The sequence below is a fragment of the Triturus cristatus genome, chromosome 5_1 (assembly GCF_964204655.1).
Source record: "Triturus cristatus chromosome 5_1, aTriCri1.1, whole genome shotgun sequence".
NCBI classification, from domain to species: domain Eukaryota; kingdom Metazoa; phylum Chordata; class Amphibia; order Caudata; family Salamandridae; genus Triturus; species Triturus cristatus.
Genome location: NC_140587.1, coordinates 773608601 through 773635342, shown reverse-complemented (window position 1 = coordinate 773635342; position 26742 = coordinate 773608601). Strand labels below are relative to the sequence as shown.

Sequence of the window (26742 nt, the reverse complement as noted above, 5' to 3'; positions counted from 1 at the left end):
AAATACCCCCCTCTCCTGGCAGAATTCCTTTAGCTGGGTTACAGTATACTCTTCTAGCCTACCCAGCTCAAACTCCATCCTGCCAGGTGGGGCCCTAAACAATGCGGAAAAACACTCTCAAGGTAAGAAGAAACTTCTTTCAAAAGAAAGCTACACCACAGGACAGGGAAAATCCAATCAGGGAGACAACCTGGAGAAAACTCCAATAAAAACAAAAATCAGGTGTAGGGTGCGTGGCGCACACTGAATTGCTGATAAGTGGACGCAAGCACAAGCTCGGAATCCCACCGCTGAACACCAACTTGTTGGACCTAAAGACCTATGGTAGCTTGGCTCAGGTGGAAAGGCCTCATTCCAGGTAACATGTTGTGCTTGCATCACACTCGCCTCAGCACTCCAGCGTACCACGACTAAAAACGACACTACACCATGGAGTTAGAAAATAGTTAGATAAGCTTTATCTTATCCTTTTATCATGTTTTTCTTTTCTTTCAGGGGAAATCAATCGGTTTTCTTTTACATCACATTACGGTCAAAACTTTTCAGTGTTTTTAAATTGGCAGTGCTAAAATACCTTAGATCTGGTATGAGTTCAAGCGCGCCACCTGGTGGTCAAACACAACACAGCAAATTTTTATAGTGCGTTAAATAGAGTCATTAAATATAGCACTGCACATAGCCATTTCTTAGCACTTTAAATAGAGTCATTAAATATAGCGCTGCACATAGTCATTTCTTAGCACTTTAAATAGAGTCATTAAATATCATTGAGGCGCCATACGATTTCCTTTGGAGCTTTTGACATTCCCAGTGAACACAGCGCTTCAATTATGGCTTTTAATCAGGGGGTCCAAGCGCTGATCATTGAACCTGACACCTCCCTGAGGGACTCGTTCTTTCCGGGGAGGCAGTTACTTTCAATTCTGAGGAGCCAACGTTTAGTATTTCATTAGGCACAAGTTCAGGGGGCCATGGATCGGCCAATTTCCCACTTCAGGGTAGTTGCAGGGCCAAGTGGGCCCAACGATCGAATTCCCAGGGGGAGGGGCGTGCACTGGGCCTCTCCCAGCCTCCAGCCCTCCTCCCCGGGGTTTACCTCAAGCTTCGGCCTTACCGGCCCTTGCGAAGATCCTCGACCAGACGGGGACCACGATCCTCAGTGCCCCCTCCGCCAGCCGTGCAGGCTTCCCGGCGAGGTCCGGGTCGATCACGCCTCTCGAGGCCTCCCACTGTCGATGCACCGAGGCCAGGGCGCACCCACAGCCGCCAATGACTGTGCGGCCTGCGGGGGTGCGGCCCAGTCAGCGAGTGATGAAGCGGCGGGGGCGGCGTTTGGCAGTCCGCCCCCGTCAGGTGACAGGAGTCACTGGCTTCGGGCCTACGCGGCCTCGACTAGATCGCTCGGCCTAACGAGGCCTTCCCTGAAGTCTGGCGGCCTCCTCAGCCCTGGGGGCCGCGTAAACTCAGCTGTGACATCAGTGACGGGGCCCCGGGCTTCTCCGCGGGCCCCACCGATAGCAGAAGCAATCTTTCTGGCCCCCAGGCCACAGTGGTGAGTTCTTTCAGGACCCCCTCAACGGGGGGGTGTGGAAATTAAGGGTAGGCCTACAATTTGAGGGGTGATCAGTTTGGCGCCCAGCGCCCCCTACTCTCACAGGTACGCCCCAGCTCGGGGCAGGCAGGCTGGGAAGCGGCAAGCCACACGCCAGGGGCAGACCAAGATAGGGGGGTTCCAGGCAAAGTCAGGGCAATGGTGGACGGTCACTCTCTTCCCCCGTTCTCTTTAGGAGTCCTGGCCAGGCGGGGAGCACAAGACGGTTAACGTGATCCCAGGGTCAAAGGCTAAAGGCAGGGCTAGGTCACAAGGTAGGGGGTAGTGTCAACCGAAGGAGGGAGAAAAAGCAGGCCCTAATAAGTCAGTCCCCCCCCCTCCTGCGCTCCTACCTCCCCACTCAGGTGCCTTACTCCTGACTACCTCACGTCACACAAAATGGCCGTCGCCCCTCACCGTTATATATAGCCAGGGCCCTAACTGTCCAGAATGGTCCAGAAGGTTCTGGAACTCCTCATGCCAGCCTATGGCCCAGGTTCTGAGGTGACAGTTTAGGCCACCATTTTGTGGAGGAGCTCTCTCTCTCCCTCCATTTTAGGGAAGCACCTTGCGCCACACCATCAATTAGTGATAATGTGGCACCCAGAACCTCTAGTGGACAGAAAAATTAGAGGGTAAAGGAAGAAAAATGAGGAGGGGACAGCCAAAGGACTGGCAGGTCTAACACACAGTGCCTTAAAACTGTTTGCACTCTGATTCCAGAACAATGCACCATCACCAAATGACCCACTGTCCGTCCCATCTCCTTCATACATTGATGTTTATTATATCATTTTCTTGACAGTTTCTCACTCTTTGCATAATCCCTCCTTGCTGCACATCTACTAATTCATGGGCTTCAAACCACAATGATGTTAACTTCATTCATTGTTCTCTACCCTTTAGTGACAGAAACAAAGAAACCATTTTGACAATACTAAGGACTGTGCAATATGACCAACCCACTTCCTGGATACCCCTCTTGCCCAGTACCCAATTAAACATGGCCAACTTCAAGCACTCTGAGCGTACAGTTCAAGTGTTCCGCCAACACATTAGCATTACACTAACATAGCACTGTTCAGCAATGCTTGGCGATCTCTAAATTCACTGTCTGTCACCAGAATCTCAGGAAGTCCTTCATCCAAAAGAACCTCCCTCAAGAATTCAGTCAAAGCGCACTTCTAGCAATCGCCACAACACCTCATGAATGGTAATATATGAACACCACAGCAAACCTGCAACTCTGGCCAAACTTGCCAAAGGTCCTTAATTTCCCATTGCCAATTTGATCATCACTTGTCTGGCATATAACTGAGGCAACGGGCCTTGCATACCTCTTATGTTGCTTAGTTTGCTGCACACTTCAAGCATGCCTGTGCCAAGTCCTCTAATCTCTTGCTCGTCAAGCCCAGCACCCAAAGAATTACTGTCGCACCATTCTCCTTGTTATATTCTTCCGCTGATGGTTTGTGTCCAGAATCTTTTTACATAACCCTACAGTGGTAACCAATTTACCAACCTTCATCCATTTGCAGTCAACAGATTTAACTCCTCCTTCGCTTCAAACAACTATTTCTCCATCTAATAATTGGGACAATCCATCCACTCCCTTTTTGGGTGGAGTCTATCCAGACATCCCAGGCTGTCTCTTTACGAAATACATATTGCGGGCTTACCCATAACATACAGGGGCTTTTAGTCCAGCTGTTGCTTACCTTTGGTTGGGTTTAGTGCCCCTCTTATTTACCTGCTTGTTATTCAGTAGCTTTTCGTATCGCAACTTATCAGTCTGGTTTCTTCCTGTCCTGGAGCATAGACTACTTTTAGGGAAATACCATTTTTTGATTTATTATTAACTCTGTGAGAGTGCAAGTATTTTCCAACTCACTCATCTCTGCTCCTTCAAATGCACCCCTGCGCTCCTCGTTTTCTCTGTTACACTTCTCCACCCCACTCTACATGCTGCTCGCCCCTTCATGATCTTCTCCCCTGCTTTGCTTTTCCCAGTGCACTGCTTTTCCTAACCGCCATTGACTGTTTTATTTAAATATCGCCCCCCACCCCCTCCCCGTTGCTTCAAACACCCCTGCTTCTACATTTCCTCTGTGGTCCTTTGATTTATTTAATTTTTTGGGGATGGCCCAGCAGCTGCCATTTGCTTAAAGGCTTCTCCTCAGCCCAAAAAAGCATTTCTCTTTTTCTTTTTATTATTATTTACTGTGAGAACCCTTTTCAGAGGTTCATGGGGGACACAGGGATTACTGGGCCCAGTCGTGGTGGTTGAGGCCTTTTACCACTGAGTCCCGGGGCCCGACCTACTATGGATCCTGATCAACTGGGCCAAGTACCCCTTCTGCGCTTGATGCTCACTGGTAGCTGTGGACAAGCAGTCAAAGGCTGGGGAAGTGTAGATACAGGTTAGTGAACACGCCTCATAATTCAAGGTGCTCTCAGTAATGTCAATAAATCAATGTCCTGCCAAATACTTGCTTTTATATGAAAAGGAAGTATTTTATTTTTAACTTTACACTTTCAAAGAAATAACATTTGTAAGCAACAACACAATCCCTTGAGGTCGGGTTCTAGTGTTTATCTGGCAAATCCCTGCCCACCCACTTCCTTGCATTGTTTTAGGGATTGTTCCCCATTCACTGGTGGTCGCATCCAGGGAATGCTCACTGGTAGACTTTACTCGAGTACCCTTTTACTCCCAGGAAATAGTCAAAAGTGTCTATGGTGCCGCAGCACTGTCAGCAGAAAGTCCCATGGGGCCCGACAAGCCCGTTTTATGATTTACACGCTCCAGCAGCACAGAAGCGTTCAGCATTTCAGGCGATGCCCCGACCGTGGGCACTTGCAAGCTCTGGTCCTGTTGGGAGGAGTCAAGCTGCTTGCGGTACACGCATCTGGCCACGGAAGGCACAGACTCTCTCTCGAGGGACGCTGCCTGCCGCGAAAGCAATCAGAAGTGCTCTCAGCTTCTGTTGGCGCAGTAAGTTTAGTTTTCCCCTCAAAGGGTGATGGTTGTGCTATCGACGAGATCCCAGCGACAGAGTGAAGTCCTCTCGGTGTCCTCCGGAGTCCACTGGGTCATCAGGGGGTAGGTCTTGATGAAAAGTTTCGACCACCAGGTCACAGCTTCGGTTTTCCTGGACCATGGCCCAAACTCACACAGGTAGTCCTCTCAATAGGGCTCCCCACAGGACCTCACTCCCTCCAACTGTCTATTCTTCCTCACAGGGCACACTGGTCTTGGCAAGCAGTCAGGTGCTGGTTCCTCCAGGACAGATGGTCTTGGTTTCACTGGGTGATGACCCTTCACCCAGCAGGGACACTAGCAGGCCTTGGCCCCTAGTCCTGGTCACAGACAGTGTTGCAGAGCTTCCCCTTCTCCCACAGCCTGTCTGACTGCTTGGCAGATGACACATTTTGGGGGCTCAACCTCCCCTTCCTTTGGTCCATTTCCAAACACCAAATGTGATTTAGGGTCTGGGGTTTTGAAGTTTTATGGGGTGTTCTGCTTCTTTTAAAGTGTACTCTTTTCTCTCTCTTCTTCCTCTTGAAAGACTGTCTGTCACAGCAGGTTAGACTCCAAAGCTGACAGTGCCACAACACAGGCCATGGGAATGACTAGAGTTCACACCTGCATGTCAGCCACAGTGATTTGTGCATCAAAATGTTAATCACAGGCTCCCAGTCCTGCTCTTTTTGATTCCCTTATCAGACCCATCTCCTTCCTGAGATGTGTCCAGGCCCCTTCCTTGTGATTTATCACTGATTTAAAGAGCAACCTTTTGAAGTGTACAGGGGTATCTGTCTCCCTTCCTCCATTGTGTCCCACCCAGCTCACAGAAATGCAGCAAAGCACAAATCTGTCTGGAGGGAGAGAGAATTCCTCTACTCCTCATGTCTTCACCAGGTGAGTCTGGGCTTTAAAAAATTGAACCCTGAGTCCTCCATGTAATGTACCATTGCAGACACGCTTGCACTCAGTGTAAATGCACAGCACACTTCCTGTCCAGTACTATCACCTTTACGTACTGTACCACCCCAAACTCACAGACATCAAGCAAACAGTCCCTCTGGGCGCACTGCTCTGTACTGTAGCCTTCCTGTATTGTGCCATGGCGTGTGATTTGCAAACACACACACTTCCAGCACACACAATCGCCATGTGTACGCTGCACAACACCTCACTTTTCATGTATGGTACTTCTCACAGGCACACACATCCGTAACACGTGCTTTCATTATGCACACCCTGCACACAGTGCTTAATTTGTATTAAGTGCCAGGGCCCTTCTCGGAAGGCCAGTGCAGCCTGCCCCACCCATACCCTGCCAGTGCTGCCAATAGCAGCACCAACATAACTACCATCGCAATCTTATAAGTTTGACAATTTAGACCATTTCAGCCCACACAAAGCTAAAATGACAACATGAGCGGCTGGTATTATTAATTTTAAATGTATATTGACTTAATACACATGCTTGTTGTGCTCATCCCAAAACAGCACCACCATGTGATGGACTGTCACTAGAGCCGGTGCTGACAATTAAGTTCGGTGCCGAGCACCGGAAACCATCGGCACAAAAATAAGCACTGCCTGCACAACATACCATCTCTCATGTAACGTATTCCTCGCAGGCATACATACATTCACTACATGCACTAACCATGTTTGTACTGCACACGTGCTCTATCCATGTACTGTACCGTTCCCAAGCACACAAATATCCAGTGCAGAGTCACCACTCCTGCGCTGCGCAGCATTCAACTGATGTAGGTCAAGGGTGAGTTAAGCACACAGCACCGTAACAGATTCATTCACTTGTGGGAGAGAAAATAACAAACGATTTGACAAGGGACACTACCTTTGTTTGATTCCATATGCACCTTCCATATAGGAAGCTGAAATAAAAATCTGAAAAAGCACACCTAACAGCTATAGTGGCATACACTATGGGCACTATGAGGAGGAATCTGTTCACCACACCAGTCATCAAAAGATTCTTGGAAGGATGAAGAGAATCGCACCACCAAGTTGGAACCTTAACCTGGTCTCGAACGCAACTAACCAGGACACCATTCAAGCCCATGTAAAAGCAGGACTCAAATTCCTGACAATGAAAACAGCCTTTCTGATTACTATTATATCATTGTTGAGAGTCAGTGAACAACAAGCTCTCACAGTATAAGCAACATACTTTCAAATACACAAGGACAAGGGTGTTTGAGGACAAACCCCCAATTTCTGCCCAAAATAATTTTGCACATCCACATTAACCAGGCACTACTATCCTTTTCCCTAAAACTAAGCTGAAAGAGATGTAGATGTAGAGAATGCTGTAATGTATTGTCTACAATTAACAAAAAAATGTATAGAACCTATCTTTTCAACCATTTTGGATGTGCTACAAAGAGGCTCTTGTAAGATTGGAGAAACTCAAGAGCACATTACTAGATCGAATAGAGCCATAGTAGCGTTTATAGCTAACGTATCCGTAAACAACATCTGCATGACCTCTACATGGTCATAGGTCCACACTTTCACAAGAGACAGCTGGATGAATATACAGACTAGTAGAGAGGCACAGCTTTGTAACCAGTGCTCAAAAGTTTAATCCAGAAACGATTCATGTTGCAAAATGAAAAGGGTAACTTGCATGTGGGTGTTAGTTTGCTGCTTGAAGACTTTTCCGAATTCACACGCAACCCTTCCGCCTCTTCTTAAGGAGATGTGTGGGTAAGCAAAGGAGTTGAAAGGATTTATACCAAGGAGAGTAATAAGCCCAGAGACATGATCGGACAACAAAATGGGAAAAATAATCTGAGGATGGCTCCAATGCACACAGGCTTTGTGGGAAGGCATCTGATGTCATAGAGGGTGGACCCAGTCACAAATGGCCAATGACGCCTTAAAAACAAAAAACAGAATTCCTGGCCCAACCACTAGATGACAAACTACACAACATGTGAATAAAGTCTTCAAGCTGCAAAACTATTTCTACAGGTAATTTAACTTTTTCATTATATGAGGCTTAACAAGTGATTGGCAATCTTCCCCTACATTAAATGAAGCCATCATAGTATTTGTCCCAAAGTGGGACGCGACCCATTAAACACAGCATCATATAAGCCCCTGTATATCTTGAACACAGAGTAGGAAATCCTCTCCAAACTACAGGTCTTAATGCACACTGACCAAAACAGGGTCGTTTCCGGATACAGTACGTCCCTCAGACGCTATATAGAATACGAATAGTAACCCCCCCCCTTGATTTCCCATGCCTGCCTGTCTATCCCTTGACTTAAAAAAGCTTTTGACACTCTTGATTGGAGTTACATGTTCAAGATCTTGGGAACATTTGGATGTGGGAAACACATGATACCATGTATCAAGTAAACCCTAAACAAATGCAGTCTTACAAACCCCCCATACAATGGGAAATGGCTTTAATAAGCTTGCAGTATAAAGTACATCTAGAGCACACATGTACACCCCTAGAGCCACTAAAAGAAAAGTATGAAACTGAGATAGGCAGAGAATTTAATGGCAAGGAATAGCAAAAAAACCCTAACTTACCCACACAGTAGCCCATAATGCCACTATACGTTTTAACATGCCTCACAGAGCATATTTAACCCCATACAGGATTGGAAGTATATATACTGGGGCTTCCTCGACCTGCCCTCCATTGCACCAAACACCAGCCAGGTTCACACGCCTGGTGTATGACTGCCCTACAATAGGGTCCTTTTTCAAGTAAGTAACAGATGATCTTGTTAAGGTAACTGAACCTTGCACATGTCAATTCGAACCTTGTCAATATGAGGAGATCTATTTTCGGGCAGATTTCCTCAACCAAACAATAAGATATAGTCTCTTGATTTGACATTTCTACCGCTGCTGTGGAAGGCCTCCAAATTTCCATTCAGCTGAATGGAGTAAAAAAGTGACTATATGGGCAGAAGTTGGAAGCCATACCCTTCCCATGGAAGAAAAAAGAGGGTTGAGGAAACAGCCAATATCATTACAGTCGGACAAACTAGTCTTTGCACATACCAATAATGCCATACTGCTGGTCACCACCTCCTTAGCTGCTTCAAGCGGCTTGCTCTCGCACACTTTTGGAGGGAGTTTGTTCATTGAAAGTTCTAAAGTTACATTATCACATGTCAAAAATGTAACCTATGTAATCTTTTCCTTTACAAGACTATGATGCTATGTAAGATGTAAAAACATATGTTCAAAACTAGAAACTGTAACAATATTTTTATTGAAATGTTAATATAAATCATTTAACAAAAAATGAGAAGTAACCCTCACTTCAGTCCAAAGGTTGTATCCCAATTCCATGTGAACCAAGCAATCCAGTTGCCTGCTTTCTTTCTGTATCAAAAAACACAGGTAGAAAAGGGTCTACAAGGAGAGCAGTGCTGTATTAATGAAAAAAACAAAGGTGTTAATAAAAAGCAGATTTTCGTGATTTAGGGGATAGTGGTTTCCCAGTGTCTAAAGGAACTATAGCAAGATTGACTGTACAAACCATTTTAACTTGTAGCAACCTCGTCAGTAAAGCCCTTGATAATACATTAAGGGTCCATTCCATTAAAAAGAAAGGGGCCTTTCTACCGAATGCTTCTATAAATGACATGTGCCTGACTGCCACGTCCCATCAGTCCACACTTTCTCAAAATACTGTTGTGTCTGGGACCGGTGGATCATGGCCAAGGTTCTTTATGTAAGGAAGAACAATATCCTTCTTCAAAAGAGGCAATATCTCCCTCTGCAGAATCGACAAATTCAGCATGTTAAACAGCAAGTTGGGAGGGTTGGTGGATTGTGTTACCCTATTGCATTAGCTAAACAAATGGGTCAAAGGGCCCCAGTGGAACCTGATTGCAGGTGCATGATATTTTTCTCCTGCTGATACACTATGTAAAAAGAAAAAAAGTGCGAAATCAGGTTCAACTTTTTTTTAATTTAATTTTAACACAGATCATACACCACTGACACAGGAGGGTACATGTCAAGTATAGTATAAGACAGATGCACAAAGTAAGACAATATTGTAAAACGAACAGCCATGTAGGAGGAAAGTTCGTAAAGGCATGAAATACAGTACATTTCAAGGCTCAGACCAGTTGTCCCAGCCATATGGTTCATGTTTCAAAAGACATCCCCTGGCCTCATACACAAGCCTTTCTGTTGTGCGCAGCAGACCACTCCCTGCTGCCACTGTGACACTGAGGGGGTGGGGGAGGGACAGTGTTTTTCCTTTGAGCTGCTATGTTTCGTTTAGCTACCATGTTGGCTGTACCCAAGAATGTCTGATAGGCTCTCAAACCACTGGAACCCTCCATGACGCCAAGCAGCAACATGAATGCGGAGAGTGGCAACTCCCAGCCTAACACATCTGAGAGTTCCCTGGTGACGGCCGTCCATTATCTTTGGATCACCGGGCATAACCATACCATGTGTTAGAAATCAGTAGGGGCATTGGAACAGTGAGGGCAGGTGGGAGCAGGGAGAAGGCCTGCCCGATGTAATCTGGCCGGGGTGAGGTAGGTACAATGAGATAATAGGTTTGGATCAGATGTAGCCGGAAGGAAATAGATATGATGTGAAGCCCCATCATGGTGTCCCGCCAGTCGTCATCTTTAAGGGGACCCAACCAACTTTCCGAGCATGCCTTAAGATGATCCAGCTTACCAGGGGCATTGATGATAAGGATACAATAAATCTGTGAAATGCCTCACTTGCCCAGCATGCCTCCAGAGAGTTGAATTCAGGGAGGGAGGAGTCGCAGGATATGTGGACTTGTAGTGTGTGTCATAGTTGTAGGTATTTGTAGAATTATGAAGAGGTGAGTGCCTAGACGTCTTGAGGCTCCTGAAAGGAGCGTAATTGGGTCCCAGACCATATGTCGCCTAGTTGTGATATACCGATGAGGTTCCATTTCCCGAAACCTGTCGGTACAGTCACTTCACTCAGCCATATGCCATGCCACAAGGGGGTTTGGAGTGTGAGCTAGCTACCCCACTCAGTGTGTTGAAGCATGGCCCTCCAGGCCAATACATTCACCTGGGTCACCACAGGGATCGTGGCGGAGACCATGGATCCGAATACCATAGCCATATTCCTAGAAAATCCCAGGGACTCCAATTGCAGCTAAAAGGCAGGGTAAGACCAACCCCCACTAAACCATTAATTGATCACCAAAAGCTGGGAGGCTAGATAGTATAGGTAAAGGTTGGTCATCCCTAAACCGCCATCGCACAGAGTGCGTTGGCAGTGAGGAAGGGCTAGGCAGGACCTAGAATTATGTCAGGAGAATGATGATGCCAACTTATCCATATGACTAGACAAAAGTATCGGGAGGTTCTGATAAAAATAAAGGAACCTCAGCTACACCACCATTTTGTATAAAACAATCCTACCAATCACATTTAACGAAAGAGACTGCCTTTTGTGTAGGTCCTGATTAACTTTCCGTACCAAGGGTTCGAGGTTCACAGAGTTCAGGGTGGAGTGTCCTTCATATTCCCAGATATCGGAAGCTGCAAAGTCAGGGAAAACGTTACAGATGAAGGTGGGCATGTCATTCCTGTCTAATGTGAATGTCTGGAACTGATTACTTTTTCATGCAAAAAGACCAAGAATCCCACAAGAGTGAAGAGAGAGAGAGAGATGATTGTATTGCTGGACCAAGGGATTGGAAATGCTTTAACTGAGCAAAGCATTTATTTTTGAGTGTTCACTGGGACCAGACTCACTCTTTGCAGGGCAGAGGGACGTTTCACCATAAGTCGCAAACAGTCAACCTCATAAATTAACTATTCCAAGCTTTGCACTGTAAAACAGTTGCAATTCATTTTTGCATGCCATTGCTAAATATATGGGAGGGTGACACTTTTTCCTTGGAGTGTGCAGTAGATTGTAGTGTTTATTGCAATTTGTAATGGCAGATACCAATTGCAAACCACCTTTAGAGCATTGCAAATCGATACTTTCTATTTGCAAAGAAAGTGCAACTGACTTCGTGAATGCAATGTATTATGTGCATCTGAAAGAAACACGTTAGTTATACATTCCTTATAATAGAATTGCCCCCAGGTGTCAGACTGGATCCGGAAAGTTTTTTCGTCAGCAGTACCTCTGCACGTCGAAAGGTGGCATGGGTCGGCTCCACGTCTGTCGTCCACATCGTGGTCACCGGGATGACGTCGCGGCAGCTACTTAGACGCCGCCCTTGCGCGCTGAAGTCCGTTCTTTCTTTTTCCGTGCCAGCCAGCGCAGATCCGGGAAGAGCAGTACCTCAGTCATTTTTTTCTACTAACTTTTTCTCAACTTTTGTCGACGTCTTGTTTCAAGTCTCCGACTCCGAACAGGTGCACGAGGGATGCCCAGTTTCAAGGACTGCGGTTCCTGTACCCTTTTCATGTCGGTGCGGATCCGCACCGCGTGTGCCTCTTTTGCCTGGAGCGCGACCACGAGCCCAAGTTGTGCTCCGACTGTCAGTTGCGCCGAAGGCTTTGCGGGAGCGGTCCCGAAAGCTGCTTGAACAACGGCAGTCGGCTCTGCGCCGTTCTAGGACCCGGCCGAGAGGGAGGTCGAGGAACCGGTCGCGGCTCCACCATCAGTCCGGCTCGAAGTCTTCGCACTCTGGGTCAGATAAGTCGAAGCATAAGAAGAAGTCGAAGAAGCATGGTTGCTCTTCGCCTTCTCCTCATCGGTCGGCCGACTCGCCGAGGCGCGCGGGTGGTGCCACTCTAACGCGCGGAGTCTGAAGGGTTGACGCCGAGTTTCCCTCCCTTTCCGGGACCAGGAGCGACCCCCGCCCAACTTCGTATATTCTACGAGGCGATGCATGCCATCTTTGGGCAGACCGACCCCGCCGGCGCTCCTTCGGGCCCCGGGGACTCGGTTGAGGGGCCTAGGTCTTCGCTGCTGGCAGCTCCGGCGCCGCAGGCCCCCTTCGATCCAGGCCTGGTTCGGCGCCGGTTGACCTTATTACACCTCCACCAGCGCCGCTTCCAACAACACCATTACGGTGCCCGACACTGGCCGGCATCGACCCCAGTCTCCTTCCCGACGTGTACACTGGCCGGACCGGCGTCGACCGACGCCGGATCCAACGCCGGGTGGGGTTTTCATGCCCCTATTCACTCCTGGGGCCCCTTTCCAACCACAATGGCACCCAGAGGAAGATGAGGAGGACTGGGAGGGGTCAGGTGACCCTTTAACTGACCAGCTTGAGCCTGAGCAGGACTGGAGAGAGGAACTGGGGGATGCCAGTGGTCTTGACACTTCACCCGACCTTGGCATGTTGTCTCCTCCTACCGTGCCTACGGAGGAGGGAGCGTCATACGCTGTGGTGTTGCGTAGGGCGGCGGAGGCTCTCAACCTCGAGCTTCCTACAGTAGCGGTCAGGACTAATCTCCTGACTGAGGTGCTTCAAGCGGCAACCGGCAGTGAGCTCTTTGGAGCCCCTGCTGCCGTTTAATGAGGCCCTCACTGACGTCCTTTTGGGCACGTGGTCCAGGTCCAACACTGGGGCTCCCGTGGACAGGATGATCGCCCGACCCCAGCTCCGGGCGACCCCACTTTCCTCTCCCAACACCCCACCCCGGAGAGCTTGGTGGTCCAAGCCTCCACCTCCAAAAGCGCCTTCCCTACCGCTCCACCGGAAAGGGAATCCAAGAAGCTGGACCTTCTTGGGAAGAACATTTTCTCTGCCGCCAGCTTAGGACTGCGGTCCATAAACACTGCATGTCTCTTAGGCAGTTACTCGCACTCAGTGTGGGATACCATGGCACAAGTGCTGCCTCAGTGTCCGGAGGAGGCCCGGGCAGTGCTCTCCCAAGCTGTCACCCCCGGGAGAGATGCATCTAAGCTTACGATCCGTTGTGGGTTGGACACCGCCGACTCTCTGGGCAGGACCATTTCAACATCGGTAGCGCTCCGTCGCTACGCCTGGATGAGGTCCACTGGCTTTTCGGGGGCTATCCAAAACACCTTGATGGACATGCCCTTTGATGGCGGTCGCCTTTTTGGCGACAAAGCAGACAATGCCCTAGAGCGCTTCAAGGACTCACGGGCTACGGCCACGTCCTTGGACCTCTCCTCCCGTCTGGCGCAGTCTGCTTTTCGGCACCTTTTGTGGCTATGAAAGGGGTGCCCCACTACGTCCCACCCAGGGACACAGGCCGCAGCAAGTTACACAACCTTCGCATGGCCGGGGACGTGGGAACCAGCATCGTGGTTCAAGGGGCCAGCGGGCGGGCCAGTCCACCAACCCCCCCGCCCCACCCTGCAGCAGCCTCCAAACTGTCCTAGTCCGACCTTTCAGGCCCATCAAACGCCAGTGGGCGACAGGATTCGCCATCACCTCCCCCACTGGCGCCATCACTTCGGACAGGTGGGTTTTGCAGATAGTCTGAAGGGGCTACTCCCTCCCCTTTGAGACTACCCCTCCAGCCATGCCACCTCGTTACCACCGCATTTGGGAGGATTATTTGGCCCTTCTCCAACAGGAAGTTATGGCTCTCTTGGCCAAGGGAGCCATCGAGCGCGTTCCTGTCCCGAAAGTAGGCCGTGGTTGCTACCCCTACTACTTTCTGGTTCCAAAGAAGGACAAGGGCCTGCGTCTTATCTTGGACCTCAGGGACATCAATCGCTTCCTCCGGAAGGAGAAGTTCAAGATGTTGACCTTGCTCAGGTCTGGTCTGCCCTCGACCCACAAGACTGGATGGTAGCGTTGGATTTGCAGGATACTTATTTTCACATCCCCGTCCAGCCGGCCCACCGGCGTTACCTGAGGTTCACGGTCGGCCACGAGCACATTCAGTTTACCGTGCTCCCCTTTAGCCTTACCAGCGCCCCTTGGGTGTTCACGAAAGTGATGCCGGTGGACGCAGCTCATCTGCGCAGATCAGGGGTTTCAGTCTTCCCCTATCTTGATAACTGGCTGTTGAAGGCGGGCTCGCCCCAGGCAGTCGTCTCCCACCTCCAGTCTACGGCCGACCTCCTGCATCAGCTGGGGTTCTCCATCAATGTGCCGAAGTCGCACCTGATTCCCTCTCAGAAGCTCCTCTCCATCTGAGCTGTTCTGGATACGACGCAGTTTCGGGTCTATCCTCCCGAACAGCAATTCCGGGACTTTCGGGCTAGAATTCCGATCTTTCAGCCCTTGTCCCGGGTTTCGTTCAGAATGACCCGGAGGCTGCTGGGCCTCATGGCCTCCTGCATCCTGCTGATCAATCATGCCAGGTGGCATATGCTGGCTCTGCAGTGGGACCTGAAGTTCCAGTGGGCGCAGCATCAGGGGAATCTGTCCGATTACGCCCAGATCTCGGAGGGCACTGCTCAACAACTGCAGTGGTGGGTCACGAACCAGGATTGGGTCAGTGGCAGGTCCCTCTCCCTTCCCCAACCAGACCACACTGTGGTGACGGATGCCTCCCTTCTGGGATGGGGCGGCCACATGGGAGAGGCGGAGATCAGAGGACTCTGGTCTCCGGCGGAGTCCGGGCTTCAGATCAACCTTCTGGAGCTCCGGGCGATTTGTCTTGAACTGAAGGCCTTCCTTCCCACTGTCCAGGGAAGAGTAGTGCAGGTGTTCACGGACAGCACCACTGCCATGTGGTATTGCAACAAACAGGGCGGGGTTGGGTCGTGGACCCTATGTCAGGAGGCCCTCTGCCTCTGGACATGGCTGGAACATCAGGGCATTTCCTTGGTGGTTCAACACCTGGCAGGTTCTCTGAAGGCCAGGGCGGACGAACTCAGCCGCCGGTGCATGATGGATCACGAATTGCGTCTTCACTCTGAGGTGGTGCAAGGTCTCTTTCAACAGTGGGGAGAGCCTTGGTTAGATCTATTCGCCACGAGGAGAACGTGCAATGTCAGAAGTTTTGCGCGTTGGAAGTTTCAAGGCGGCACTCGCTCTGCGACGCTTTTCATGAGTGGAGTTGCGGTATGTTGTACGCCTTTCCGCCTATACCACTTCTGCCCAGAATGCTGAAGAAGATCAGGCACGACCGGGCCCAAGTCATTCTTGTGGCTCCGAATTGGGCACGAAGAGTCTAGTATCCCGAGCTGCTCAACATGGCCATCGATCCTCCGATCAGTCTGCCTCTTCGGGAGGATCTTCTGTCGCAGCAGCAGGGGACAGTCCTCCACCCGAACCTGTCTAGTCTCAACCTCCTTGCGTGGAGAATGAGCGGCGGCAGTTGACGTCTTTCGACCTGCCTCCCGAACTCTGCGTGTTAATCTTGTTAGCCAGGCGTCCCTCCACAGAAACGGTATACGCCTGCAGGTGGAAAAAATTTGTGGCAAGGTGCACAGCAAAGGCTGTGGATCCCCTTTCTGCCCCCTCTGAAGTACTCTTGTTCCTTCTCTCCTAAGCCCAGCAGGGCTCTGCTCTGGGAACTATCAAGGGCTACCTTTCAGCCATCTCTGCCTTCTTGAAAGGCTTAACGCATCTCTTTCTTCCAATTCCTTTTGTTATGCCTCAGTGGGACTTGAATCTTGTGCTGACTTACCGTTAAGACTGCTTTCCTGGTAGCCATCACTTCTGCTGGGAGGTTGAGTGATCTCCAGGCTTTTTCCTCATAACCTCCTTTCTTGTCTGTTCATCCGGACAATGTGGTTCTCCGGACCCGTCCGTCCTTTCTTCCTAAGGTGGTCACTGCCTTCCACATCGGGCAGACCATTACTTTGCCCACCTTCTTTCCGCCGCCACATTCTTCCAAGGAAGAAGTGAGGCTCCACTGTCTGGACCCAAAACGTGCGCTTTCCTTCTATCTGGATCGCACAAAGCAGTTCCGGGAGGATGGTCAACTTTTTGTTGGCCTATGTGGGTGCAAAGAAGGGTCAGGCCGTACACAAATGCACCATTTCTCGATGGGTCGTGCTGTGTATTAATGTTTGTTACTCTCTGGCTAAAAAGGAGCCTCCAGTCGGGCTACGTGCCCATTCCACCAGGTCGACGGCAGCCACTACTGCCTTAGGAAGGGGAGTACCTCTAAATGACATCTGTCAGGCAGCCACGTGGGCATCACTGCACGCTTTTACAAAAGACTACTGTCTGGACAGCCAAGTCCGGAGAGACGGCTTCTTTGGCCGTTCTATTCTCCAGGATTTTCTGGTGTGATCTTGGTTCGCAGACCCACCACCGGGGTTGGTATTGCTGGGGTATCTATTCTAAGGTAAGGAATCTATAACTAACGTGATTCTTTCAGATGCGCAAGTTACTTACCTTTGGTAACGATCTATTTGTAAGAAACATTAGTTAGTTATAGATTCCTTACCGCCCCACCCATCCTCCCCGGTCTGCGAACTGATTTCTAGGTTTATGGACATCCTTTCAGGGCCCTAGTTTTGTGCACCAATGGTCAGTGTCTTGCACAGCTCTGCCTTTCTGGCACGGAAAGTTGTGTACAGAACTGACGTCAGCGCGCGAGGGCGGCGTCTATGTAGCTGCCACGACGTCATCCCAGCCACACCGCCGACGGACGCGTAGCCACCCGACGCCACCTTCCGACGCACAGTGGTACTGCAGACGAAAAAACTTTCCGGATCCAGTCTGATCCCTGGGGGTAATTCTAAGGTAAGGAATCTATAACTAACTAATGTTTCTTACAGATATATCGTTACCGAAGGTAAGTAACTAGTGCATTAGGCCCTGTATGTTGGAACCAGTTTTTTTTTTTATTAGAAAGCACTGATACTTTGTTGGCAACTGATGTGGACATGTCCTAACACATTGACGATGCAATTAATATGTTACTTCTATCATTAGTATTATGCAGATCTTCCGGATGAAGAAAGAGCACAGAAGCTGGCTTCCTGCTCAAGGCACAGATTCCGCTACATCCCTCCCAGCACTCCCGAAAACTTTTGGGAAGTTGGCTTTCCTACAACTCAGATTTGCAAGGACAGAGGTAATGACTAGTGTGTAGCATTCTTGACTGTTTGACAATTACTATTGAAGGATAAACATTTTTCTTGGGGGGGGGGGGCTACTGTTTCACACAAAAATAGAAGCAGTTGTATACTAAAAACAAATTAAAAGTTGTATTTCATACCTCCACTAATTATGCATGAGACGTTGCCTTGAATAATACGGTAGATGTGTGAAAAACTGGACTAATGTAGGATTTTATATACATTTCTGTGCTTATATCGCCACCTCCCAACATCCGTAAAAGAACAGTACTACCTTGATTTACATGCTGCTCAACTGCATGTGAAAAAATGATGAATACAAAGTTCCATTAATTAGCTTTGTAGTAAAAACATTTGGTTAGATAGTTTACCCTAGCCTAATGCTTAAGCCTAATGCTCAACATTATCTATTAACTTAATCCTTACCTTAATGCCATGCTTTCTCTAACCGTGTGCCTTGAAAAATAACCCCAGTATAAAACATGCATTTTTTGTTTTGTATTACATGCAAATGTTAGTGTTTAACTACATTTCAATTATTAAATACAGTTTCAGTATATTATTTTTGTCACAACTTGTTTCTGATGCAGCATTATTCCCACAACCGTCCTAATATAAACCAGCTTCCATTAATATGAAGTCCTTAAGGAACAACAGTGAGTCGCATGACGGATGGGTTTAAGCTTTTAAAAATATTTTTCTATTCAAACTACGAGTATTTCATTTCTCTGCTGGTGTGCTTTGTAATCTGTCATTGATATATTTAGATTTCTCTCGGTTTTCAGTTTGACAGAAGGTGCAGCCCCTTAAACATTATACCTTCACTTTGATGTTTTTCTACATTTTCCTCTAGCGGCATATCTAATATATCACAAAAAATTTGCACTGGCGCAACAGCGAAGGCAAATCGATTTGCTCCATTTTTTTCACACCTTTCGTAATATTGTTCAGACTATATTAAATTCGGAATTTTGCATGGTGTTAAAATGCAGGGGAAGAATTAGCACATCATTTTAAATGGGTAGTAGATATTTTAATAAACCAATCTTACTCAATACATTCCCTCTATTTTTATATAAAAAAAAAAGAGCAATCCGATTTAGTAAGATATGTAATAAAAATGATGCTTCGAAGGCAGTGCAATCTTTCACATTCGAAAAAGTGGAGAACATTATGTAAACTGGACAAAAATAGCATGAAAAAGTTTTGTGCCATGTATGTTGTGGGGCATATATCATTTGCTCCTTTCCAGATTGCACAAAGTGTAAAATTGATTTGTTGTAAGATTTGCTGTAAGAATTTTACGTCAGCGCTACATTTTGTGCAAGCTACTCCTTTAAGTTATCTCTTCAAATAAAATGTCCAATTCTTTTATGAAATGAGGTTGACGTCCACTACTTTTCCTCCAACCATCAGACTGCAAGCTGTAATTTTTTAACTCAACACACCTATATACCAAGAACTCCCACATTTTGTTCATTAGGTAGAAGCCTATTTGAGCTGTCTTGTTTTCCCTGTGATAACTCGGGCTGAGGCAGAGGCTGCTTGTGCTCCTTAGCCATGTTTCAGCCTTTAAGTGGATAAATCCCCTTTTTCAATAACTCAATAAGGTAATTTAACAGAGGATAGCTGGGTGTACTGTTTAAAAGTCTCAGGTGACAGTCTAGTACAGAAAATAGAATATTTCTTTACACGGACAGCATTCTACCCTATGTAATGCAACTGAATGTAACAATTCCTACCCTAATGGACTTTTTTGAAAGATTCAGTGTAATCTCAGGATAAAACAGTAATTGGCAAAAATGTTTAGGACTCTTATAAGGGCAAATTAAGAAACAATCGCAATTTGCCTGACCGACTGGAAGACTGTTTCCGTACCTAGGAATTTAGTTTTATGAAAAGTAAAGAGTTATTCCGAACAAGAAACCTAAACCTGTCCTTAGTTAAATTTAAAGCGGGTGTAAGACGTATTACCCTGCCACTCTCAATGCTGGGAAGAACGGTGCACTTTAAAATGATCTTGCTACTGTGTTTCTTACGTACAATGCAAAACACCCTCTTCTTTCTAGCTGATCCCTATTTTTGAGAACCAGAAGGAAAGCTGAGGGTGATGAAGTGAGATGGATGGAGTCCCACAGCATTGTTGGCCCTGTATGGGGAGTATGGCACACCCCACAACATTAGGTTCTATGACTGGACCTCGCAGATGTTTGTAGTTAATTACTGGGAATTAAGACCTGGATGACCCAGTGGTAGAAATGGGGGACAGATCACTTCTCCATTATTACATAATAGAACTGGGTTCAAAAACCTGCCACAACCCATATGAGCAGTAATGAAAGTATGTGAAATAGTCACAGAGACCCTGAAATGGGTACTGTAAGAACCTTGAAGACCCCGTTATTGAAAAAAAGAAATATGGGAGACCTGATACAGATGAAGGGTTTCCAACAGTGGGCCAACATGGGTATATCGGAGTTGGGAGACATATTATGGGTGGAAGGAATAAAATAGTTTGCACATCTTTAGGAAGGGTATTACCTGCACCCTCTCAGTAGTATGGGTACATACCTCTGAAGTGTGCCCGCTACACACTGGAAGAATGGAAGGAATTCCAAGACAAAACCCCCTTAGAAAAAAGAGAACTGTGGAAAAAGGCCTCCAGCTCCCAAATCTATAAAATGCTTATTAACAGTACCCCGGATAACCTAAAGCACCTGAGGGAGTAATCGCAAGGGGACCTAGGCGTCTCAGAGAATGACAACTAAGACAACACACTTAGACACTCAAAGGAAGTGTCAACCAGATCTAGTTTTAAGATATTTTATTTAAAAAAAGGACTACATAGATCACATTATCATACAAGCCAATTTTTTAAGATGGGTGTATCCCTCAGGTATAACTGCCTTAAGAATAAAACAGAAGAATGTTCCCTTATACCTGGGCTGCGGGATTGCAGGCAAAAAAAATTCTGGGAGAGTACAGAAGGGTAGACATCGCTAGTGGCAGGGAAAGAACAGCTAACCAAGGACATAATTAGCTAACAAGGATCAACACAATCTACTGTCTTCTTGGGTTCATGGTGGCCAAAAGGGACATTATCAGACACTGAGAAGCCTAAACAATACCCATGGTAGAACAGTGGCAAAGAGGAATGGATATTTGTATGAAGGCTGGAAAAGTAGTATATGAAGGAAGAGAGTGTCTCAGAAAACAGCATAAAATACGAAGTCCATGGAGGGCTTATATAGGATGGCCAAAGACGAGTTGAGGAGAAGGGAGGGAGTGGAAAGATGTAAAGAAAATGAAAAGTGTAATGGCTGGGGAAGAAACCCTGTATTCACTAAGAAAGACCCTTTGCCTGAGGACCTTTTAGAACCTGCATTTGCCTGTGAAGTTGAAATATAATATTCTTTTGCTAAATAGAAGACAATCAATAAAAAGATGTTCTTAAAAAAAAAAAACTGGACAGTCTCTCACTGGATGACGCAGGAGGTCAGTCTGAATAATTTCTGTGATAGATTCAGGCATATTCTTCCTTTCTCTTTTTCAGTAGGTCTGTCCTACCAGGCAGAATTTAGCTGTTGTTGCCGTAGACCTGTTTTTGGAGAGTATCAATACTTACAATGGGCTTTGGGGCAGCCCCTTGCTTACCATTGGTCGACTTTCTCGTCAATCTCATTTGCTTGCTTTTTATTTTATGGCTTTTCTTGTGTTTGTCCCTCCTTTGGAGCATAGCTTCTTCACCATCCTCCTGACTGGATGAATTCTACCCTTTCACTGGTTACATTGTGGAAACTACATTTGATTCTTCTTTCTGCGGTCCATACAAGTGCATGTGTTTTTGCTCTCACCTGTGTGCTGCATCCCCATTGAAATACCCCCGTGGGTTCCATCCTCCCACCCCCATCTCAGCTCTTATTTCCTCCATCTCCCCTGGCTTTGTGTTTTTTATTTTGTGTGCATGTTTACACCTCACCTCCCACCCCACACTTGTTCCCCTGTTGTTCCACCTCCACTGATTGTCTGAATCCTGCTCTTCCATCCCCCCCCCCCTCACCTCCCCTTTGTCGTTCTTTATTTCTTTCGAATTATTATTTAAAGGGCATTGGAGTTGCAGGCCGCACCTTTCTTAAAACAAAACAATTCACTTTTTTTTTTAAACATTCTTTTTATTGAACATTTGCTCAGGAAACCATTACAGATAATGCAAAGACAGAGTACAGTATGACGGCAGTGAGCAGAGAGGTTTAATACAGTCTTTGAAAGAAAAAACGCAGTGTCTTCCCCTAACATCTCGGGGTCCCAATCCTCAGCTGTTCCAAAACATCCCCACCAACTACACAACTAAGATCTGTATTCCTCCCATGGGGTCCAAATCTTTTTCCATTTTTTAGGGCATCCCCTACTCTGGTAAACCACCTTTTCCGCCTGCTGGTCCAAATCACGTATCCAGTCCCCAATCCTGGGGAGATCGGCAGTCCCTCATGCCATCGCAATGTTCCTCTGTGCCTCTCCAGAGGCCATCATGAGCCAAGTTTTGGTGTGCCTGAGCCGGTTCTCCTCCCCCGTCACTCCCAGTAGGTGCCATTGTGCTCGACTGGGACCTGAAGACCCACAACATTAGTCATTACCCGAGCTACCCTGGCCCAGTAGCGCTGAATTTTGGGACAGGCCCAAATAATGTGGAATAAAGTGCCCACCTCCCCGCAGCCCCTAGCGTACCGATCCCACTCTCAACAACCCAGTCGATGTTGGTTTGTCCTGGGGCAAATGACCTGTGTGGGATCTGGATTTGGATCAATCGAAGGCGTTCTCGTATGGCAATCTCCCTGGGGCTCCGCAAGCCTCCACCCAATCCTCATCCTCCAATAGCCCCAAGTCTGCTTCCCAAGCCTCTCCCATGGGGTCCGGGGAGTTATTCATGAGCTTCTCATAAGTGAGAGAGACAGCCTTACCCACCATCGGGTCAAGGAGTGATAATGGGGAATTATCAGGTAGCGGTCTCCCTCCGGCAATTGGCACTGCAGGGCATGTCTCAACTGCAGGTAGTGGAACCGCTCCCCATCAGCCATTTGATATTTTTTCTGTAGGTCATCAAATTTAATCATGGCCCCGTTCTGTCAGACATCTCCAAGGCAATCTATCCCGATGAGGCTCCACCTACCCTGCTGGCGCCCAACCTCACTCAGCAGGTCACATTCCCAAAGCAGGGTTTGCTCTGTCCATTTGCTCTCCCACCCCAGTAATTTTATGGCCTCTCGCCATACCTGTATCACTGCCCGCATGTGTGTGGGGAGATGATTCTCACGGCCCTTAAGAAATACTGCGGCCGGATAGCTCTCGGTTCCCATGATGTGGCGGTCCACCCGATACTCTGGTTCAATATGGGGCGTAAAAACCCAGTCATTTAGAGTAATGAGCTGGGACTCCACGTAATAGCACCTGTGGTGTGAAACCGCCAATCCGCCCTCATAGACTCCTCGCTGCAATTTGCTATGCGTGAGCTACCTCTATCCCAAAGCAAGCTATGCAGCTCCCCCTCAATAGCCCGAATAAACGCACTCAGGATTTTATATGGGGTCTTCTGCAACACATATAGAAGGCAAGGAAGGGCCATCATCTTAAATAGGACTGCCCAACCCATTGGAGAGACCGGGAGCCGCCGCTAGTGAGTCACATCGCCCCACAATCTCTCCAGTTGCAAATTAAGAGTCAGGAATTCCTCCTTCGATTTGGTCACCTGTATACCTAAGTATTTGAATTCCTTGCTCTGTACCAAAGCCGCTCAGGCGGACCTGAGAGGGAGGATCTCACTGGCTAGGGGAAAGGCCAGGGACTTGTCCCAGTTTATCTGGTAGCCCAAGTAACTGCCGAAAAGTTGAAATATGTGAATGAGTCTGTGGATCGTCTGGCGTGGCTTGTGTGCGTATAGCAGGACATCATCAGCATATAGGGAGATACGTTCCCCCCCAGCCGCCCCACCATCAATACCATGGATGAGAGGGTCCTTATGTACCCACGCCATGGGTGGTTCGAGCGCCAACATGAAAATCCTGGGGGAGAGCGGGCACCCTTGGCGCGTACCCCTATGTAATAAGAATGGCCTGGATACCGTCCCATTCACACTGATTCTCTTCAGTGGTTCACAATGCAGGAGTCCAACCCAGGCACAAACCTTCGGCCCGAAACTCAGCCTAGACAAGTCTGTGAACAGGTATGGCCATTCTATACTGTTGAATGCCATACTGGCATCCAGCGAAAGCAAAGCTGAGGTTTCAGCCGGTCAAATCGCCATCATGTGCATGACTTCATATAAACGTCAGAGATTCAGCCGGGTGCTCCTGTGTGGCATAAATCCCAACTGTTCGGGGTGTATTACTGTAGAGATAATCTAATGTAGTTGGTTAGCCAACACCTTTGCCAGGACCTTGGCCTCGAAATTGAGTGGGAGATAGGTCTGTAGGAGCTACATAGCTCTGGGGTCTACCCTTCTTTGGAATAACAATTATGGTGGCCTATCTCAAGTCCTCTGGCAATCACTCATCTTTCAGCGCAGTTTGAAACATGTTTAGCATCATCTGAGCCATCTTGTCCGCCACACATTTATTTAATTCCACATGCAAGTCATTCGAGCCTGCTGCCTTTCCGTACTCTAAATCATGAATAGCACCCACCATCTCCTCCATTGTCACGTCTCGATCAATTTCCTCCTTGTCTTCTGTCGAGAGTTCTAGCCGGGAGATGTCCTTGAGCAGTTCGGCACTGTCGTCTCCCCCGTTCTACTAGAGACCGACTTGTATAGTGTTTCATAGTAGGCTGCGAAGGTCTCGGCTATGGCCGCTCCAGACATGCACGGAGGACTGTCAGGCATCCGCAGTTCCAAGACCTAATTTTGGTCCCTGTCCCTCCTTTCTAGCCACTCTATTAGTTTGTTGGCCTGATTTCTCAGGTCATATAAATGCCTCTGCGAGGCTATCGCATGAGAGCAGGCCGGTTTCTCTTCCAGGTCTCGTAGCTCCCTCTGTCTGAAGCACAACCGCTGTCCCAGGGTAGAGCCAAGGTCCCCCTCCCGCCCCAAGCATGCCGCAATGGTTAAAATGTCCTATTCTAACTCATTGCACCGGGAGCGCCACTCCTTCCTCTTGCCCTCCACCGCCACTTGGACATAGCCCCTGGCCACCACTTTATAAGTCTCCCACAGGGTACAATGCGAACAAACATCCAGAATTTTCATTAAAATATTGTTCCGCTCGTTCCCTGAACTTCTTTAAACTCTCGGTCTTTAAAGTTCCAGGGATCTATATGTGGTGGGAGAGTGTGGTCCAGGGCAAGGCCCCGTAGTGATACCTCAACTGGAGAATGGTCCGATATACCCCGTGCTCTATGTCTCGCTTCGCGGAACAGCCCCACATGCACGCTCTGTGTGAAAATGTAGTCCAATCAGGACCCGCTACCATATGCCGGCAAGAGGTGTGTGTACAGCCTAGCAGTCAGATTATGTGGTCGCCAGTGGTGGCTCCTACGTGGGGGTGTCGCCCCACTGCTTTTTCGCAGTGCGAGAAGGCAGAAACATAAAATGGTAAAACTACCATTTTATGTTTTTGCTTCTCACAGTGCGAGAAAGCAGAAGTGCCTGGAGTGCCTGGTTGTGGGCGAGCGGGTGGGCGGTCCTCCTCGAGGGCAGGGGGGAGTGGCTTTGCCCCCTGTTGTGGGTACTGACTGGTTGGTCAGCCCCAGGGCCGAAGAAAGCAGTCATGCGCACTCCCCTTTTTAGGTCTCGCCTGACCCAGCGCATGCGCTGGTCTGGCGAGACTTATTGTGAGGGCTTAAAAAAATGCTACCATGGCCGGCCTAGAACTACAGTGCATGTGCGCGGGCGCGTGCCGCGCTTGATCGCGATGGCGATCACTTTCACGGCCGCTTTGATGTTTGATCGCGATCACTTTCGCAGCCGCACAACCGCTTTGATGTTCTCCGGCACTTGCATTAGCTTTGCTGCTCTTTTACTTACCCTAAGTACGTATGCTCACAATCAACGCCGCAGTTTGCAGTTCTTAAAATCGTGTTTACCCATCGAGTACAGCTTGTCCTTGGACAATGTGCATCCCCACATTTTTATTTAGTGCATGATTAAGTTGTTAGCTTGTTGCTCTGCGGTTGCGAATTTTCGGTAAGTATGCGGAAGCAGTATACTTGGAACGTGCAAAGGGATTTAGCTGCTAATTTATTAAAGCGTGAAAACGAATGTAGATGCTAAGTGTTCTTTTATTCACTGAAGTAAAGGGCTATGTGTTTCACAGAGGAGTTTTGGCCTAGTGGAGGACAAACTGGGGAACCAGGTTCGAGTTCAGGCATCCCTAAAACATCCTGGTATTCTGGCTAAACCATTTAAGCTCCCCAGGACTTTAAAATATATATCTGACCTTGTGCAACATAATCTAGTGCTCATGTAATGTGCACTGGCCAAGTTTGTAATATAAAAAAAATAAAAAATAAACCATGTAACACCACAGTAAACTATTTAATGAGAATACCAGATTTCCAAGAAATCTAGATTACCCAAAATCTGGTAGCATTATAATTAGGCCTGGTAGGGTAGCTGTTGGTGTTCCTGATCGACTTGTACAAAGAAAACAAGCATTGGCGTAGCCAATAGGTCTCGCCTTTGGGACCGTATAAGTATTTAGTTATGCAGCACAATATCCTTGGTGCAACAACATCAACTGTTGCATGGCTAAACACTTATAAGGTCCCAAAGGCGAGACCTATTGGCTATGCCAATGCTTGTTCTCTATGTAGGCTGCTTTTATTTTGGTGTCTGACATGTTCATGCTCATGTGGAGCTTCTCTGTTTTGTATTTGCCATTGCCCGTCTGACCCTGTCTGTTTGCCCACATTCATATTTGGTAGCCGGAATGCAGTGAAGCTGCCTAATAATGGTCATACAATTCCCTACAAGATCACGGAAGCCGCAGCGCCGTCGATTGTAGGCCTGATGTGTGTTCAGCAGCCTCCTGGGTTGGTGTTTACTGTTGTGCACTTGTTCTCTGATAATACCGCAAACAGCAAACACCGACTACAAAAGCCAAATGCATGAGGTCTACCACTGTAAATTCATAGCTACATCATCTCTGCGTGTCTCTACTGTTTACAAGTTCAAATTAGCCCCAATTTGCACCTCATTGTCATC

At 47.8% G+C, this 26742-nt stretch overlaps 1 protein-coding gene across 3 annotated transcripts in view; it reads left to right on the top strand.

Moving 5' to 3' along the window:
- Positions 1-26742, top strand: part of RBBP8 (RB binding protein 8, endonuclease) — a 513323-nt gene that overhangs the window by 468183 nt on the left and 18398 nt on the right. For all 3 annotated transcript variants that reach the window (XM_085605771.1, XM_085605770.1, XM_085605772.1), the window contains exon 18: positions 17404-17545. In XM_085605771.1, coding sequence (XP_085461897.1) covers positions 17404-17545 — 142 coding nt within the window. The remainder of the gene's footprint in view (positions 1-17403; positions 17546-26742) is intronic.